At 35.9% G+C, this 18,508-nt stretch overlaps 1 protein-coding gene across 1 annotated transcript in view; it reads right to left on the bottom strand.

Annotated features, from left to right (window-relative positions):
- Positions 1 to 18,508, bottom strand: part of PTPRN2 (protein tyrosine phosphatase receptor type N2) — a gene marked incomplete at its 5' end in the record, with an annotated part of 788,338 nt that overhangs the window by 38,106 nt on the left and 731,724 nt on the right. Inside the window, 2 exons of the mRNA XM_081933438.1 lie at positions 9,809 to 9,975; positions 12,995 to 13,114. Of these exons, the coding sequence (XP_081789564.1) occupies positions 9,809 to 9,975; positions 12,995 to 13,114 (287 nt within the window). The remainder of the gene's footprint in view (positions 1 to 9,808; positions 9,976 to 12,994; positions 13,115 to 18,508) is intronic.

Raw genomic sequence — 18,508 nt, 5'->3', positions numbered from 1 at the left:
AGGCGGAGGCCTTTATTAAGAAACACAGTGCCCCCCTAGATGAAACAGGGACAGTACACAAGATATGAAGGAGGGAGGGGCCGCGGCTCAGCCGACAGACAGGAGGGAGGATGCAACACTCAGAAGACTCAGGTCACAAAGATGAGTTGAAACATTATTGCAATTGTTGTTATAATGTAATTTGGAAGTGATACAAAAGATGATTGAATATATTGATGATTGAATGTAAAAACAAAAAGCTGCCAATGTTTATTCAAATTTTGATGTTTTCTTTTTTGTAAAAATTGTGAGATTTGGGGGGATTTCTATCTTCCGCATGATGTAGCTGTCAAAATTTTCTATACCTATTTACCTTTTTCCTCAAAACACTTGTAAAAAACCAATAAAATTTTACAATAAAAAAAATATATCCCTGAAGATTGAAGCTGTAAAGGAGATGTAAAGAGGCTTTTGATAACTTCTGGGACTATATAAAAAGAACTGATTTAACCTATGGGATACAAAGAATTGTGATGAGTGTACTTCTTGAAGGGCAACTTTAGGTCTGAGTAAGTGGTTCTAGGACTACTGGACAAAAGTAGGATTTTTAAAACCAAATAAGATGCTTCATAAGGAAGAAATGAGTGGAACTTTGAAAGAGATGGTTCTGATTTTCCAAAGCACAAGGGACATAATAGAGAAAGGATTTAAGGAGATTATGGAAAAAATGGAAAACACTATACAAGAGATGATGAGTAAAGTTCAAGACACTCAGAAAAGGGAGGAGTTAACAGAGGAATTGGAGGAAAAGATTGAACCGAAAAACCAATGAACAAAAGAAGACGATAAGGAGATAATAATAAAAATAACAGTAATTGATGAATTAAATCAGGGGAAAACATTTTAGAGAGTTGAAAAGAGAATTTGAGATACAGGAAGATACTTTTGAAAGGGAGATAGGGGCCTGGGCAAATATTTTTGAAGCTAGGCAGTGGAAGTGGATAGAGATGGGAAAAATACTGAATAACCAAGAAGTAGACTGAAGATCGAAGAAAGGAATATGGGAGGCAAGTCAAAAAAAAGCATAGCAACACTGTATTGAAGTGGGCGAGATATGATGGATAGAAAGGAAAGAATTTATCTTTTTTGTTGATGTTCTGATTTACTTTTCTTCTTCTCCTTCTTTCCCTTCTTTTTTAGAATGGTGGCATGATTAGAAGTTAGGTAGGATAGAAAGAAAAGGTCTTTTAATAAAAGAGTGACATGATTAAAAGTTAAAATAGAGATAGAAATAAGAGAAAGGGGGAATATTAGTGTATATATTTTTACATAATAAAAGCAACAAAAGGGAAGCTTAGAAATTAAATGGTGCTATTATTATGTATGATTAAATAATATGGTGAGTGGCATTAGAGCAATATATTAAAACATGGAATAATTAACTAATTATAGACTATAATTTAATAAAAATGTGTATTATTATTAGAAATATATAAGTTGGTGGAATGTAATAACCATGATCAATTTTACTAGTTCTATTTGTATTAGAATGTATGACACCCAGGTGCCACACTGTTCACGCATTGATATGTATATGTAAAACAAAACAAAACTTGAAACAAAATAAGCCAGTTGACATGGTAAGTCCCCTCCCCCCAAAAACAGCAAAGTCAGTAATGCCACACTCCAGAACACTCTTTTGGCCATCCAGCTAATTGCAGGTTCTAATAATCCCTACAGGGTAGCTCTGTCCCTGGGTGAAACAGAGGAAGGATTTTTCTATCACGTAACCATCCCAAATTTTGTAGACTACCATTAATTACTGTGATTGTGTGCTGTGCTCTCAAATGAAATTTTGCCTCTGCTTTAGCCAATTCACCCCAAGTGTTCTTTTGAAAACCCAGCCTAGATTGAATCCAGAATTTTCTTCTAATAATTGGCAACCCAGATAGGACCTTAGGCTGACCTGGAGGAGAGGACCCAACTGAGGTAACTTCATCCAGTCAACACTAGATAGTTTGTCTTGAGGGTCATGCCTGGATTCTGCCCATTTTAGCACAGATAGTAAAGACAGTTTTGGTATGGGGCTAAACAGTTGCTTCAGAGGCTTCACTGTTGGAAATACCAAGCAAAATCTGTGTCTCATAACCACAGTGTGTGAGAGATTCCCCTTTCATGCTGCTTATAGATTGCATTTTGTGTCAGTTCAACTGCACCCAAACTCCTGAGGTGAGGTGGTGTTGGATTGGTTTGAAGGATTCAGCAGATTGTGAGGTTGTGTGCTTAACTTTATCTAGGCAACAGCCAGCCTGGTCTTGGAATCAAAAATGGAAAGGAGTGCCCACACTCCATTCAGATAATTTTCCTGAGTGCAGGGTGCCTGAAAATTGAAGGCGGAGAGGAGGTGGCAGTACCTAAGAGAGTCCTCTCTAGGCTCATGGTGCTGGCAGGTATTGCAGGAGAAGTGTATTATTCTACGGGTTCCCAACCCCAACCCCAGGGACACAAATCTTTACCAGGATGTGCCTATTTGGAACTGGGACGTACGAGTGGCAGGTCAGTGCACACATGAATTGCGGCTTGCACAAGCAAAGAGCCAGCATGTGTGCACACATGCACACAGCTCAACTAGCATAAGCTGAGCTATGCATGTGTGTGTGTGTGTACCAGCCTGCTGCTCGTGCAAGTCTAGCTGCATGTAAGTGCCAGCCTGCTGCTTGGGCGGCCTGGTTCCCCTCTCCACCCTCATCTGGGCCACCAAGTCACAACAGTTGGGGACTGCTACACATGGGACTCTTTCTTGGTGTGTGTGACACTCCAAAAGGTCAGGAAACACGTTTCAGGTAGAGTGACTGAGCACGGCCTATATTGGAGTTGTCCGCAGCTTCCTCTCTGAAAAGGGACTTGCCTGCTTGTTGCCTGGGATGGAGGGAAAGTACCTGTCCAGGCAGAAGTGAAGAAAAGCCATGCATAGTGATAGTATAGGAATGGAAAAAATAGCAAATAGCAAACAAACAAACAAGACAAAAAAATGAGGCTGATAACCTGTTTTCACCACAAATGGGTGTTTTCAACTAACCTAAAAGCTAAAACCCTCTCTTGAACAGGAAAAGAATGTTTCTTTAAGTTAAAAAGGAGTTGTGATGGCGCGGTAGTTAGAATGCAGTACTGCCAGCCTTTCGATCCTCATCAGCTCAAGGTTGACTTAGCCTTCCGAGGTGGGTAAAATGAGGACCCAGATTGTTGGAGGCAATAGGCTGACTCTATACATTGCTTAGAGGGGGCTGTAAAGCAATGTGAAGCGGTATATAAGTCTAAGGGCTATTGCTAAAATTAAAGCAGAGTGAAAATTGCAAAGTTTAAGTTCTATAGAAGAAAAATGTTTGTTCATATGTTAAAACTTAAGAGCTCTGGTCTTTTCTTTCTTTATCCCTTATAAGCCTATTTTTTAGTTGTTGGTGTATATATGCGAGGTATGTGCTTTTGGAGTAAGGGGGAGTTGATATGAAATGGTGAGTTGATTGCTCTGTTGGTAACTGATGCATAAAACCTATAAAAAACATAGAGAGAGCATTCCCCCCCCCCCCCCCGATCCCTTACCTTATCTGGCTTACAAACTCAAATAGTTTGGAGGCTGAGGATGCGGAAGGGTGGGAACCTTTTGATTACTATTTCCTCCCCAAATGCATTAGGTGCCCCTTCAGCCCATTCTTAATGGGATGGGAATTTTGGATAGGAATACTAAAGTGAAATTAATAGCACCTTTACATATGATGCAACATTTGAGAACCAGTAGGGAAGGTAAGTGAATACCACCCCGCCTAAGCATACCCTCTCTATTTCTGAGCTTAAAGTGAGTCCATTTGACTCTTCCTGGGGACTGTGGCAAGAGGCTAATGCCCAAACCAGGTAATCCATCCCCTACTGGCACAAGGCTGGAAAAAAGCTCTCATCAAACATTTTAAAGGCTTCTTAAGTAGCAAATCTGTTTCCTTCCTTCAATAAATCATTGAAAAGGTGGGGATCACCATGGGACCTAGCCATACTGAGTTCCACTCAGCAATCTGTTGACCCAGTCTTTGCCTAACAAAATAACTTCCCCCAGGAGGGAAAGGTTTGATTCTCCATTTGTAGAAGCTAGAACCTGATGTTTTTGTGCTGGTGGTAACAACTGAGGAGCAGATCTGAAAATGTCCCAGAACAATGTAAAACGTTGGATGCGTACTCAGTAACAGAGTTGGCACTACTAGGCTTGGATGTAAGGTCTGGTGTGTGTGTGTGTGTGCGTGCGTGTGTGCGTGCGCACATTTGAATGTGTTTATGTAAAACAACAATGGCTAATGTCTTTTTGACTCAGTAGATTTCAATAGGAACCTATGTGGAAGACTACAATCATTTCAAGAGGAGTACTCCCAACTATTGATAGTTACAGCATTGAGCCGGTTTAAATCAAGGCTGAAGGAGTCAGAATGCTTGCCTGGCCCTCTCCTGTGCCTCTTCTTCCTGCTGACCACTGCAAATACAGATAACAACCTACCTGCATTTCAGCTACCAGAATGCCATCACTGAATAGTAGTACAACTGTGGGATTATACACACAGACACACACCACAGTGTTACTGAGCAAATTGCTACCTCATCTATAAATTTTCCTCCTGTAAAACAGGAATAGTTGCAATCTCCTGCATAAAGTTTCTGTAAGCATATACTGTACATTTAAGTTTTTAAGAAATACAGTTTATATGAGAAATACTTATTTAGAAAACAAATCCAACTGCATTAATTAATTTAATATGCTTTTTAGGGTACAATCTTCATCTTTTCTTTTTATAAGAGATTATGGAGAGCAGCTTCTCTAAGCATGGTATTATAAAATAAATCTGTGACTTAGACCATGCTTTAAATAATAGAATTAAAGACAGAAATCTTTAGTAGGAAAATCAGGCAGCGTGATACCTGCACTGAAGAGATTTGTTCATAGCCAATAATACTATCCATCCAATCCTCAGAAATATTTGCATGTTGCCTGAGAAGCATTCTCATTTTCAGAACTCTTCACAATTTTCAGTATTTCTTAAGTCAACCTGTTTTTCTTCCAAATGATCAATGAGAAAAAAACAACCTTGGATCTAGCTAATGTGCACCATTATTTTTCACTATAAAAATAAAACCACATCTCCCTTCTTAGTTCATGAAGGCTGATAGCAAGGAGGCACACCTAAACTCTAGCAGGGAGAGACTGGGACAAGGCAAGAATTTCCATCAATGGGAAAATTTTCTGCCCTGCAACTCCAGCATTTTGTACTGTCAAACTGTCTTTGCAATGCTAAAAGCAAATGGAGCTGAGTCAAAAGTTAATTAGCTCAGCTGCAGAAGATAACTGTATAGAAGGGGCTCTAGCCAGGCAGGTGGAAAGGGCCTAAGGCTTATTAGGTAAAAGTGTTTGATCTAGTGGAATAATACAATAGAGTAAATAACTGAATTGCATATTAAAGAACAGGCATTATCTAACACTAAATACAAACTGAAATGAAATCTATCAGCAAGCAAAAGATGTAAATTTCACGTGTGTGTGTGTGTGTATGTATACCATCTGTGTATACACACACACACATATGTATATGTATGCATGCATACACACATATATGAGCTTCAATCAATAAATGGTTAAAAATCATGGTCATGGTTTTACAAACCCACAACACAGCAATAAAAGATTTCATTTTCCAATTGGCAATCCATTTACACTTGTTATCCTTGGCACCCAAAAAAGTCATTTTACTGTTGCAGTGACATTTAAGTTTGCATTGAATACACAAAGTATGTATGGAATGCAATAAATGCCTGGTGTTTCTATATCACCCTAAATTTTATAGCAGCAGATGAATTAAAGGGTCATCAACTCAGACTTGAACAGCTTTATTTCTGAAGATAGCTTGAGGTTTTAATTTTTTAAAAATATATTTGTGCTCTCCATAATTCAACTTATCCATTAATTTCTATTTGGCTCATTTCATTGTCAAAATGCTGGCTATCTGGCTAACTTATATGTATCTTAATTTTAAAATTATAATGCTAACTTTTCAAATATATGAATTATGACATATATCAAAAAGCACATAGTAATAATGGCTTCAAATGAATTTCACTGATTGGAACTTTTTGATTATAAAAGCAGTGTCATTTCCTTCAAATTTAGTTCTTCCAGATTCACTAAAATGTATAATTAAAGCCCTGAATATTTAGTATTATTTTAATAAAATATATACATACATACACAAAGAGAGATGAAGAATTGACTAGGAAAAAATGATTAGTCATACAAACCAACCCTTGGTTGAGTAAAAAGAAATCACCATGCAACCATCAGCAACCAAAGGTCAAAGGTCCTTAGAGGCTCAGAAAGGGGGTTTCCTTAACGTCCCTGCAGCAGTCACAGTTTCCAATGATCACTTTTGTGACTATGCAACTGGGCTTATATTACTAGCTGCAACATCACAAAAATGACACTGGCAACTGCTAATTAGCTGGCAAAATAAGAATTTGACCATTTTTAAAGTGAGCAGTATTAATAAATGCCATTGCACACAGCAAGCAATGATAGCATAATATATATTTTAAGCAAAGCCCTCACGTGTGATCCTAATTATCTTTTAGCTTAGCAGTGTCTCTTTAAAGTGTAAATGCACTCCCTCTGGGCTCAAGAAATATTTAATTACATACTATCAGTGCATGACTAACAAGCTGGTCCAGAGTTAAAAAGCTTAGTCTATTGTGCAAAATGAAATTAGGATTCTGCAGCCATTAAACTGACCAGTATTTTGAGAAGGAGCAGCTTCACCTTTCAAACACTGCATTCTGCCTGGGCATTTTAAGCTTACTGAGGGGAAAAAAACCCTTCCTTCCTTCATCAATATCAGCGAGCACAATATTTCAAACAGTGAAGAGCTTTTAATCCTTTAAATTTAATTCATCTATTTAACACATACAACCTATTCAACACAATAGTCTTTAGCAAATAGGAACAAAAAAAGCACAAAGTAGTTGTTTTCAATCCAACGGAATCTGCTTAATTAAAAATAAATATAACAAAGAAGTACATCTGGGGCAACTTTTTCTTGGGATGAATTATGATTCTAGGGAATGGGCTGTCTATATTAAATATCTCTATGTACAATATACTTAAAAATAAATATGACCAGGTTAAAGAGAAATCAAACCACATCAAAAATAGTGATGGGGTTGGGTTGCATTTTGTAAGACTAATTTAAGAACCTAATTCTACTATAAGGCATTAATTTTTTCCAGAGTGTAGAATAATTCAAAGCCTTTATTGTCATTGTACATCATGTATACAATGAAATTGGTTATAAGATATTAAAATTGTTAAGATATAACTGTAAAACCAATTCTACTCAAGAAAGAAAATTAAGATTGATGAGAAATTAATATTAATATTCCTTAAAATTGCTTTTGGCACACAAAGCAGTATTTCATCTGTTTTGTCTTTTTATAAGGTAATAGAATTATAATTTAAAAACAAAACAGAACTCATCCCCAAACACTTGTGGATAATTTGTAATGAAAATAAAAATAAATCTTACTAAAAGGATACACTTGATTGTCTGATAAGATGCATATCCACAAAACTTTTAATAGCTTACTTGTATTTTTTTCCTTTTAAATCCATATTGATTTCTTCAAGTCACTATTTCCTTCAAAATTTCATTACACATGGAAGAACCTTGCATAAGACCTGTGGATTTTATCCTTAGACACTACAGTAAGAAGCAATTTTAGCCATACCATATCTTAGGACTAGCATTCTGCTTATAGATAAGTACTGACTATTAGTTGGCAAATGTCTGTTGACCGGAAAATGAATATATGGAAAACAGCAGCAGAAGATAGCTGCTGTAATGCAAGAAATGTACAGCACAATGATTGTGAACTGAATCCAGATTAATCATCTAGTTTATATATTATCTAAAATAGTTTGAAAAATTTCTCAAGATTTTGATTTTGGCCTCTCAAGTCATTATGGATTCTTAGACCCCCAACATTGACCTTCTCTGTGATGATCTTAAGACTGCTCATTGATTTAAATAATTAAATTATTGTTATGTGGATGAAGTACTATGTGTTGTGTATATGTAATCTTTATCAATAAGAAAAGTTTTTGAGGGAAAATTTATAAACCATGTAGATTTTATTAATCACTATGTATTTTGATGTACATCAAAATGTTTTCAAAGTGCTAATTCAACATGTTATGTATTTATTTTAATTCTAACAACATTATTTGGAGGAATTTCAATATAACATATTGAAACTTGCACATTTCAATATAAGATACTAAAAACTACGTTTTGCAATGAACCATTGTAGGATTTTAATGAATTTGACTAGGTAACATTTCAGTGAACCTTAGAACTGAATCCTAGTGGAAGGGGAGGTTTAGATATAGATAAGAGGTTCAGAAATTATTTAAAATATTGAGATATAAAGAAAGAAATACTAATTCATTGTCCCAAACTATTTTTACAATCACTTTAAAATAAATGAAAAAGAATTTAAATGTCATTAAAATAACCAACAAAACATGGGTGGGAAACACTATTACATGTGGGTGAATGTAGTTAATGATGTGTCTATGCATTACTAAGAGCTTGATGCTCAGATCAGTACAATCAAGAGCTTTGACTCTGTCTTGGGAGTTGATAAAGAGGTTAAATTGGGTAGACTTGTATAGAAAGAATCTCTGTATAGTTTTTTTTTCTAATCTATGGAAATTCAGCCTGGAAGTATAGAACTGGGTGACGCTTAAGTATTCACCTGTCAATCTGCTTCAAAATAAAAAACTTTTGCATCTCCATTAGGCCCCAGTCATCTTATCTGTGCTTTGATTATTCTAGATACAAGAAAGTATATTAGAATTGAAATTGTTGAATGCCTAGAAAAATAGAACAATATAACATTGCCATATGAAAAATGAGTTTTACCTCAAGACAAATATAGTAGCTTCGGTGTAAATTGGCATTACATACATAGATATCTCCACCTAATATGCTTGTTGTATATGCCTATTTAAAGAAAAAAAAACCTTGTACTTACATGGAACTGTTGGTTTAGTTTTTTTGCAAGTACATTAATTATAATGTTAAAAGTCCCAATTAGAGGTTTAATTATTTATACTAGGAATGTTGGCTATTTATATCTACAGCAATGTTTCTCAAGCTTGACAATTTGAAGATATCTGTACTTCAAATCCCAGAATTACCCAGCTAGCTTGGTTGGCTGGAGAATTATAAGAGTTGAAGTCCATACATGTTCAAGTTGCCACAGTTGAAAATCATTGGTCTACAGCAGGGGTGTCAAACTTGTGACGTCACATGACATATCATGTTTTCCCCTTTGTTAAAATGGGGGTGGGCACGGCCAGTGCGTGACGCATCCGGCCTGTGGGCCACAAGTTTGACATCCCTGGTCTATAGTATTTATAACTCAACTACCAACAGTTTTTAGAAGTAGTTGACATTCAAAATATTGGCTGATTGGTTTTAGGACAGTGATAGTAAATGGATCATTCTCTATGCCACATTTTACTATGTGAGACACTAGAAAACAGCATATTTTGACCAAGCAAAAGGAACAATATATTAAAATTCCCTAGTCACAATACATTTGTACTCTATGTAACAAGTTAAGTCCACGACAGAATTGTATCTGCCTCATCATCAACTATAAATTGCTTAAATTATTTTCAGGCAGTACACAATTCTTACAACCATTCTTTATCTTGGGAATTAAATAATTATTTCTACTGTACCTGCGAAAATCCAGAAGAGATCTTGTAGATGCAGGAACTTGTTGATCATGCCAGGTAAGGTAATGGAACTGAGTTACTGTCCTAGTCTCATTGCTTTGAAGATTTTTCAAGTAAAAACTTCTTACAAGGAAATCTTCACACCAGATGTGTTCAGAGACCAGATTTACCTATTTTAACATTAAAAAGTATAAAACTGAGTCAACTGTAGAATATAACTAAAATATAAACATTTAAGTGAACTTAATTGGGGCATGACTGAAAACGTTTCAAGTCAAAATGAGTACACTGCACATCAGGGATTTTATGAGAATTAAAGTAAAATATTTTTGATTATTTGCTCGGATAAAAATAATATACCTTTTGCTAAATACACTTAGTATATTGTATATGGTGATTACTGCAGAAGTTAAATAGTAGGCATTGAAGAGTTACCGCTTCCCTTTTTATGGCAATAAATGTAACATCACAATCTTTCCTACAAATTATGAATCCAGTCGTTCTAAATGGAAAATGTATAGGATGTTGAAGAGAACGTTAGGTTTACAAATAGAAATATATTTCCTATTTAACTCATTACGGAGTTTAGGAAATCTAGCTTCTCTTAATATATTCTATCCTATCTGGAATAAATATTAAAATGTTAAGAGAGATATTAAATATAGTCTTCCAACCCCTCCCCACAAATGAATTAACTAAACTATATTGACTTAAATAAAATGTAAAACTATATCATAAACTTTTTAAAATGAGATACATAGATACATCCTTTGCTCTTGGAAATGTAACAAGGCTCAAGATATTTGCCAAACAGCCTCTTATAATTAAAAAAAGTTTGCATTTTAAACACAAACATTTGTGCTGCAATAATGCTCAATAGTAAAGCAAATCTTTGTAGATGTAAGAGAGTATAGCTTAACTTGCAACACCTTAATTAAAAAAAATTAGAATAAATAATGGAAAGAACCAGTGGTCAAACTTAGCATCACAGTTTAGGTATTCCTAATATAAAATTTCATACGTTCTTGCAAAAATGAATATTACTGTATTTCAAAATACTACTGAGGCACTGTCATGATTTATACCACATATAAAAAAAGTTAAGCAGAAGCTAGTTTCTGTTAACCTTCTTAAATCCATATACTGCAACATAACACAGTATCTAAAATTGGAGACAGTACAGTGAGTTCTTGGTTAACAGTGATAAATTAGACTGGAATTCCCATTACTAAGTGATGCTGCTGTAAATTGAAATGTCATGTGCCTGCATTGCTTAGTGACGGCAATCATGGCAGTTTCTGTTGCTGTTGTTAAGCTAGTTTTGTGAGTTATTAAAAAGGACCTTCTTGTACCTTCCTACCGGCTTCCAACAACCAAAATCAGTATGGAAGCCAGTCAGAAGATGCAAGTCCCAGGCAGTTTGCAAGCAGGCCTGTAAATAGGTAAGCAGCTGCTATGGGTAGGATAGGGTGCATGACAGTCCAGTGAGGTGTGACTGCAATGAAGCTTTGGATGGCTGTTGCGGAGTGGGAGAGGGTGCTCAAGGGTGTCAGGTGTGACATGAGCACAGCAAGGCTTGAAATGGTATGGTCAGGTGCAGGAGAGCATGTGAGGGTGCCCAAGGAGCTGCTGCAGAAAGATATGAATGGAGCAAGGTTTGAGGTCACTGCTATTAGGTGCAAGAGACTTACCAAAGTGACTGTGATTTTTCCTGCCCCATTGATTTTGCTTGTGGGAAGCAGGCAAGCAAAGTCACAAATGACAATCACATGATTGTGGGATGCTGCAATTGTCATAAGTAACACCCAGATCATAATTATATAAGTATGGAAATGCTGGGATTACCACAACTTTAAGGATCAATTGTGAGTACCACTCCTTCTGTCCTGTTGTAACTTTCGAGTCACATTGCATGAATCATTGCTAATTGTGGATTATCAGTAAGGGAATCATCCTCATATAAGTCACTAAGTGAATTTGTTTTAAGGGTACATTTGAATGAATTAATTAATTCTGTTCAATATGACAATCCTCCTCATCTAATAAAGAAATAAAGCTGAGAGGAATAGAAAAATGGCCTAAATTATAAACCAAAATTCCCTGAAAACATTATAAAGGTAGAAATAGAAAAAAAATATGTATTATCCTCAAGACAAATTCCTGTTCCCCCCTTCCCTGAAATTTTGGCAATATAAGACCTTATAGTGGGTTTGCTTCTTCCTCATATGCAAAGATAATGCTAGCTCAGGCAGACTAGAGTAAGAGGAAATACTGCTGTATTCAATATTTAGGACAATTTGACTTATATATGTAAAATTACTAGAATTTTCCCATTAATTATTATTTGCAACATAATCACAGAAAATAAGAACCTTCTGTGGTATGTTATATACAATAGTAATAATATGTTATATAGAGAACAAAATTTGCAGGTAATCAAATCAACCATATATTGCAAACAGTGGTCAGGCAAAGTTTTTTTTTTAATGTAAAAAAAATCCTTTATAATTAGTTTATAATTAAACTGAGACAATGGTCATGAAAAACAGGCTGAACAACCCAGCCTTCCTTGCTGCCTAGATGTACAGATCAATAAACTTGGTGATTATAAAACTGCTTATTCCTTTAGAAATTATACTCATCCCAATCTAGCATCAAAACTAGACAGTATTTTTAGCTCATGGTTAAAATCTTGGCAGTGAAAATTTGCTCCAATTTGCTTTGCAAAGAAAGTTGCTGTGATTACGTCAAAGCAATCTCTTGAACGCCTCCCTCTCTCTCCTTCTTTCTCTCCGCCCCTCTGTATATAAATAAACAAATTTAACTTAAAAAAATAATGTAATTATCAAAAGAATATAGATTTTGAAACATTGTGGAATTTATAGTAGCTGTTAAATGTTTATAAGCACAATGCTATTATAAATATTAACTCCCTTCTTATTTGTATTTTAAAATCTTGGGAAGAAAAAGCAAACTTTAAAAATATTTTGTACATTTATTTAAAATCGGAACAAAACTGTTTTTCAGCTGAACACACTATCAAAGATTTTCAATGAAATCATGCAATTTTTGAATGTTATGATAGCCTTTAGTTCAGTTTGCAGGCCCAATTCTATTAACCAATATTTTCCTCTTTACAAAACCACATGCTTACTGTCAGATTTACAAGCAAATATTTTCTTTAAATACCTCATAGATATGGTAGAGATTTGACCCTTCATCTGGCCAATAGTGGTAGCACTGTTTGAGTCCATTTTCAGTGAGAGGGGTCAGCATGACAATAACTACACAACCATTTTCCCAGACCATCTGCAGACAAAGAAAGACACCATGATTACACTTTGAGTGCCTAATTACTGCATGCCGTGTGTAATTACTACGCTCAGAAACACAATTGAAATGTATTCCATTCACAGGAAATGTATTTCATTTTCATTAGACATTTTCCTATGCAGCTGCATTCAAATAATTGATTAAATAGAATCATATCTTGCATGTTCACATGAAATATTAAAGAATGACCATTGGAATGTCCAATGTCCAAAGAAATTCTATAAATAGATATATTTGTATAAGTATTATATACATATATGCACACACATACACACACACACATATATTCACATACACACATATATAAAAATAATAATATGTAATGTAAATTTTATATATTTCCTCAAAATACATAGCTACAATACATGAAATTAGATAAATTTCAACTATTTAATTATTCTGCTAGATTAAAGTGAAAAAAAAGACAAAGATTTCCAAGATATTATTTTAAAAGATATTAAAACAAGGAAAGACAGTGTTTCCAGATAGTTGTTGAACAAAAATCCTCCACTGAATTCTTAACAATCTGCGTAATCATTCATATCTACATTATGCCATACTTTGATGCTATATTTGTATGCAGTTTTGGTTGTATTTTTATTAGCATATAAAATTACCTCATGAAAAGGAAACTGATCTTTGTGCAAAGGGTCAAATTTATTCACAGAAATGTTTATAAGCAATTGCACTGAGATGTAAATAGAATAAACAACAAAAACGGAGTATTTGATAAACAGCATAAAGAGATTACTATTCAATTCAGAGATTCCTTTTTTTGTTCCATACAGATTTATATTTGTCTTAATTTCATTTGATTTTCATTACATTTTCAAACAAATATTTTGCTTAAAATGCTTGATAGCATTAAGCAAAGATAAAACATACAAATCTAGCAATGCTTGAAATTAATACTTTTTTCTTTTTTGAAACATACCTGCCTACCTTTAACTCTGCAACAGATTTTCAAAATTCTGTTGAAATCTTTGACTGTGCTTACATAACAGGCTAACTCAGTCCCAGTCACACATTAATCATAAAAGGTAAAGGTTCCTCTCACACATATATGCTAGTCGTTCCCGACTCTAGGGGGTGCTGCTCATCTCTGTTTCAAGGCCAAAGAGCTAGTGCTGTCTGAAGATGTCTCCCCAGAGCAGTAACTATACTGAATTTTACTATATAGTGGAATATGAATGCAATACCAGAGGATTTCAATTCAATTGCGTGGAATGTGAAGGATGTGTGGTTTTGTTTTATTTTTTATGTATAATATACACTGAAGATGGCATTTAATTTCGTTGTATGAGGTGCAATGACAATAAAGTAAACTAAACTATTTTGCACGCATTGATGTTGTTCACAGATATAAGGGGTAGAATCCTTATAAGGATACTCTGAGTACCATATTTCCTTTTTTGAATGCCTTCCTGATGCAGATATGGCTGCTTCTTCCTCATTTGCCAGGGAGGCAGCAGTGAGTGTGGCTTAGGCAACACAATACATCAATATTTCAGAAGAGCTTCTTCTGGTTGCTGGGGTTCTTTGCTATGAGTTTCACAATGGAGCATTGGATTTTCATAGCAGTTCTAAATTCTATCTCTTTTCTTTACAGGTAAGAGGTATGGATTTAACATACATTCTAGAATTTAGGATTCATACAACCCAGGTGACTGGGAACATAATTGCCCAAACACAAATTTAGATTAAACTCATTTCACCCCCACCTGCTTTAATGCATTCACACAACATTTCTCCATAACTAACTCAATGAATCCAGCCACCGAATATGGATCAATTCTGTAGGTCCTAGGCCTAGGGAAATGCCTGGATGGAATATTTCCCTGTTATTTGAGAATGGTTTGAATCTTTGGGCTTGAGGAAGTGGACAGACTTTATGACTATGAGCTCAGTCCCCTGCTCTTTACATCTAGAACTGCCAAGGAGGTTTTGTGTGGGTGGATTCCAGCAGTGATGGACTCTTCTTTGAGTGGTTATTCTTAAGGAGATACTGGTCTTCCCCATCCTCAAGAAACTATTGCTGGATCCTACCATTTGTCTAAAAGCTAACATATCCTTTGGGGTGGGAAGTGATATTTGTGCAGCAGCTACAAAGGATTCTGGATGAACCAGATTATCTGCACCTCTTTTAGTCAGGATTAAGACCTGGGTATGGGACAGAAGCAACGTTGGTTATGCTGTTGGATGATGTCTTGACCTCTTAATGGTCACTGACCATGGTATCATTCTGGATTGGTTCCGAGGACTGGAGACGGATGGGGCTACATCATGCTGGTTCTCTTCCTTTCTCCTCAGTTCAGTTATAACCAGCAGTAATTGGAGGAGAGTGATCACATTCTTAGCCCCTATTTTGTAGGATCCTGCAGGGTTGGGGGTTCTTTCCTATCCTAATCAACATCTACATGAAGCCACTGAATGGTATCATCCATTATTATGAAGTAAGAGGTCATTGATATGCTGATATCCAACTATACCTTGCTGCCCCTGCCTACAGAATAAGTGATGCTGTTGACATCACATCCTGGAGACCCTGGAGACCTCGAAGGGGAGCAAAAAGGCTGCAGCTGGACACTGACAAAACTAAATGGCTCTGATATTTGGGACCATCCAGTTCATGGATTATTGGTATTTGGTCAGACTTACATTTTCGCAAACAGACCCAGTGTATGATCTGGGATCCTCTAAACTGGAGCAGGTGGTAATCATGGCTATGAAGTCTTTCGTACAGCATTGTTTTGTGTGCCATTTGCACCTGTTCCTGGGAGGCTCTGCTCACAGTCACTCATGGCCTGGTCACTCCCTGTACAGTAGTATATCTACTGTAATATGGTCTACAAGAAACTTGTCCTTGAAGAATATCAGAAAGCTTCAGCTGGTGCCAAATACAGTACGACAGACAGTTATGTGTGCCTCTAAAATGGCTCATGTTACAGGTCCAATTCAAAATACTTTATCTTTAAAGGCTTCCATGGCATGGGGCCAAGTTATCTGAAAGACCACCTCCATTCATTACATCTACCCATCCCATCAGGTCTAGCGTAAGAGATATGTTATGAGTCCTATCTAGAAATCTGGTGAGAAACAGAAGATGGGCGTTTTCTGCCTGCACTGTGCAACATCTTCCTGATGTGCAATTGTCCCCATCCTTGATATCCTTCTGGAAGTCTTTCAAAATACGACTGTGTTCAGCAGTATTGGTGATCTCAAGGAAAACATAATCCAATCAGGATGGCTCCATTGTTTTAGCACATATTTTTCTACTATCTTGCTGTTAATACGGCTGATGTCTTTTTAATTGTTTTAATATTTTGATTTTGTTATTGTTTTTATTGTGAGATGCTTTTCTGGGAGTTGCATGGCTACATAAATATGACAAATGAGTATGTTACATGTTCAGCAGCAAATACTGTATGAGAATCAGCTTTCTGCTTTCATAACCAATACTAATTACACAAAAATGGAACACTAAACATTTCAAAAACTATACCCAGCTCCATTAATTTACACACTTGAAAGAATAATCTATACACCTTACTTTTAAGCTCTTAGTACTAAATACATGCACATACAAAAGATTGGACAGAGAAGTTGGTTTTTCCATCATGTCACAATTTAATATGTCTTTGGAAGATACAATAGCTCAATGAAGCCATTATAAAAATGAGGAGAAACACTGTTTTTATGAGTGCAATAAAAGCACAATGATCTAGGTCATAAACTAATCATTGAGCAGTTACTTGTGTCACCCAAGTGTAACATTATGCAAGCCTACTTATTCACAGAAAGGAAAAGGAATTCTTACAGTTTGGCAACCCTTCTTATTGGCTAAAATATATATATTTCATTATAGAAGCTGCCTCAAATCTCTTAAGATTTCCTTTTAGCATAAATCAAAATGAAGTTAATTTAAACAACAATTTTGAAATTACTCTGGAGTGTAATATTTCTTATATGTCATTTTATGAAGCAGCTGACACACAAAGTTAATAATATTGTGAATTCCTTGACTTCCATTACAACTATATGTTAACACTCTCGCCTATAATTTTTCTTTCCTTAAAACAGAAGAATCTCTAATAGCCTTGAGCTATTATTTGAGCAATACAAGTTTTCCAGCTTTATGTATTTCTTTCATTGTTACAAATAACTCCATTTAACTCTTTGTTGGCCACTGATAATTTAGAGGGTTTATTTATTACATTTATAATTTAACTGTCTGGAGAGGTAAAATAAGCAGATTTTTTGGGGGGGTGGGGGGATTACATTATCTGAAGCACTCTAACATTAATTCATTGTTTTAGGGCAAGAACATGAAATGTTATGCTAAAAATCTTATCCATCACTCTCAGTATTTTTTTTTCTTTTAGCCCTTAAAAAATTTATCCAAACCAGAAACAAGTATACCTTTGGGATTATTTGTCTGAAACCAAGTATTGTATCTTGACCTCCCTCTATATGTGGGGGAAAAACTAACCATTTTAGAATGACACAATGTGGGGATTGCTTTTTTGACTCTGATGTAGGACATTTAATGGAACCTTCAATTTAATTTGGTCAGTGACATGAAGATTCAAAAGAGTACATTGGCTTCCTCAACAGATGTTAACAGGCTTTGAGCCCAAAAGTTGACTCCAGATATATGTGAAGTTCTCCACTGAGTTCAAAATCTGAGTCACCTTAAATACAACTATTGCCAACAATTACCCCCCCCCCCAAAAGAGCAATATTACCTGGTATTTGTGATTTGTATGCCAAAGCTTTTGTTTTGTCACTACCCATTTACTGCTTTAAATTGTTAAAGTAATGTAAGCAAGTAGTGACGTTGCAATATTGTTATTTAATTTGCCTATGATTTTTCAAACAAATGTGAACTTCATGCTTAATATACATTTGAGTTTTTCAACGTTCAGATAATCAAAGAACAGAAAGAAATATAATTTTTCATAATATTACGGATGTTCAAATTCAAGCATCTGGAAAAGCTAAATTTTATAGCAGAGGTGTCAAACTCAATGCCTGGTGGCCTAATCTGGCCCACCATGTGGTTAGACCTGACCCGCGAGGCTGCCTTGAAACAGTGAAACAGTGAAGGATCGGCCCATGGCACTTCAGCCCAGCCCAGGTCTGCCAGGCACTGATCTCAAACTTGGTGGCGGTCATCTAGACCAAAGTGCGGTCATCCCTAAATCCACAGGGAGTCAGTGGGGGACTGCCGCCATCCCATGGAGGCAATGGATCCCCCCAGCCCCACCTGGGCCACCACAGGTGCCCCCCTAATGTAAGCAATGTTGTGCTGGCCCACAACTACCCCAGCCAAAAACCCCGGCCCTCCCAAGGTCAACCCAACCCTGATGC

Source organism: Natrix helvetica, assembly GCF_964273705.1.
Source record: "Natrix helvetica genome assembly, chromosome: Z".
In the NCBI taxonomy this organism is placed as follows: Eukaryota; Metazoa; Chordata; class Lepidosauria; order Squamata; family Natricidae; genus Natrix; species Natrix helvetica.
This window is presented reverse-complemented; position numbering and strand designations above follow the sequence as displayed.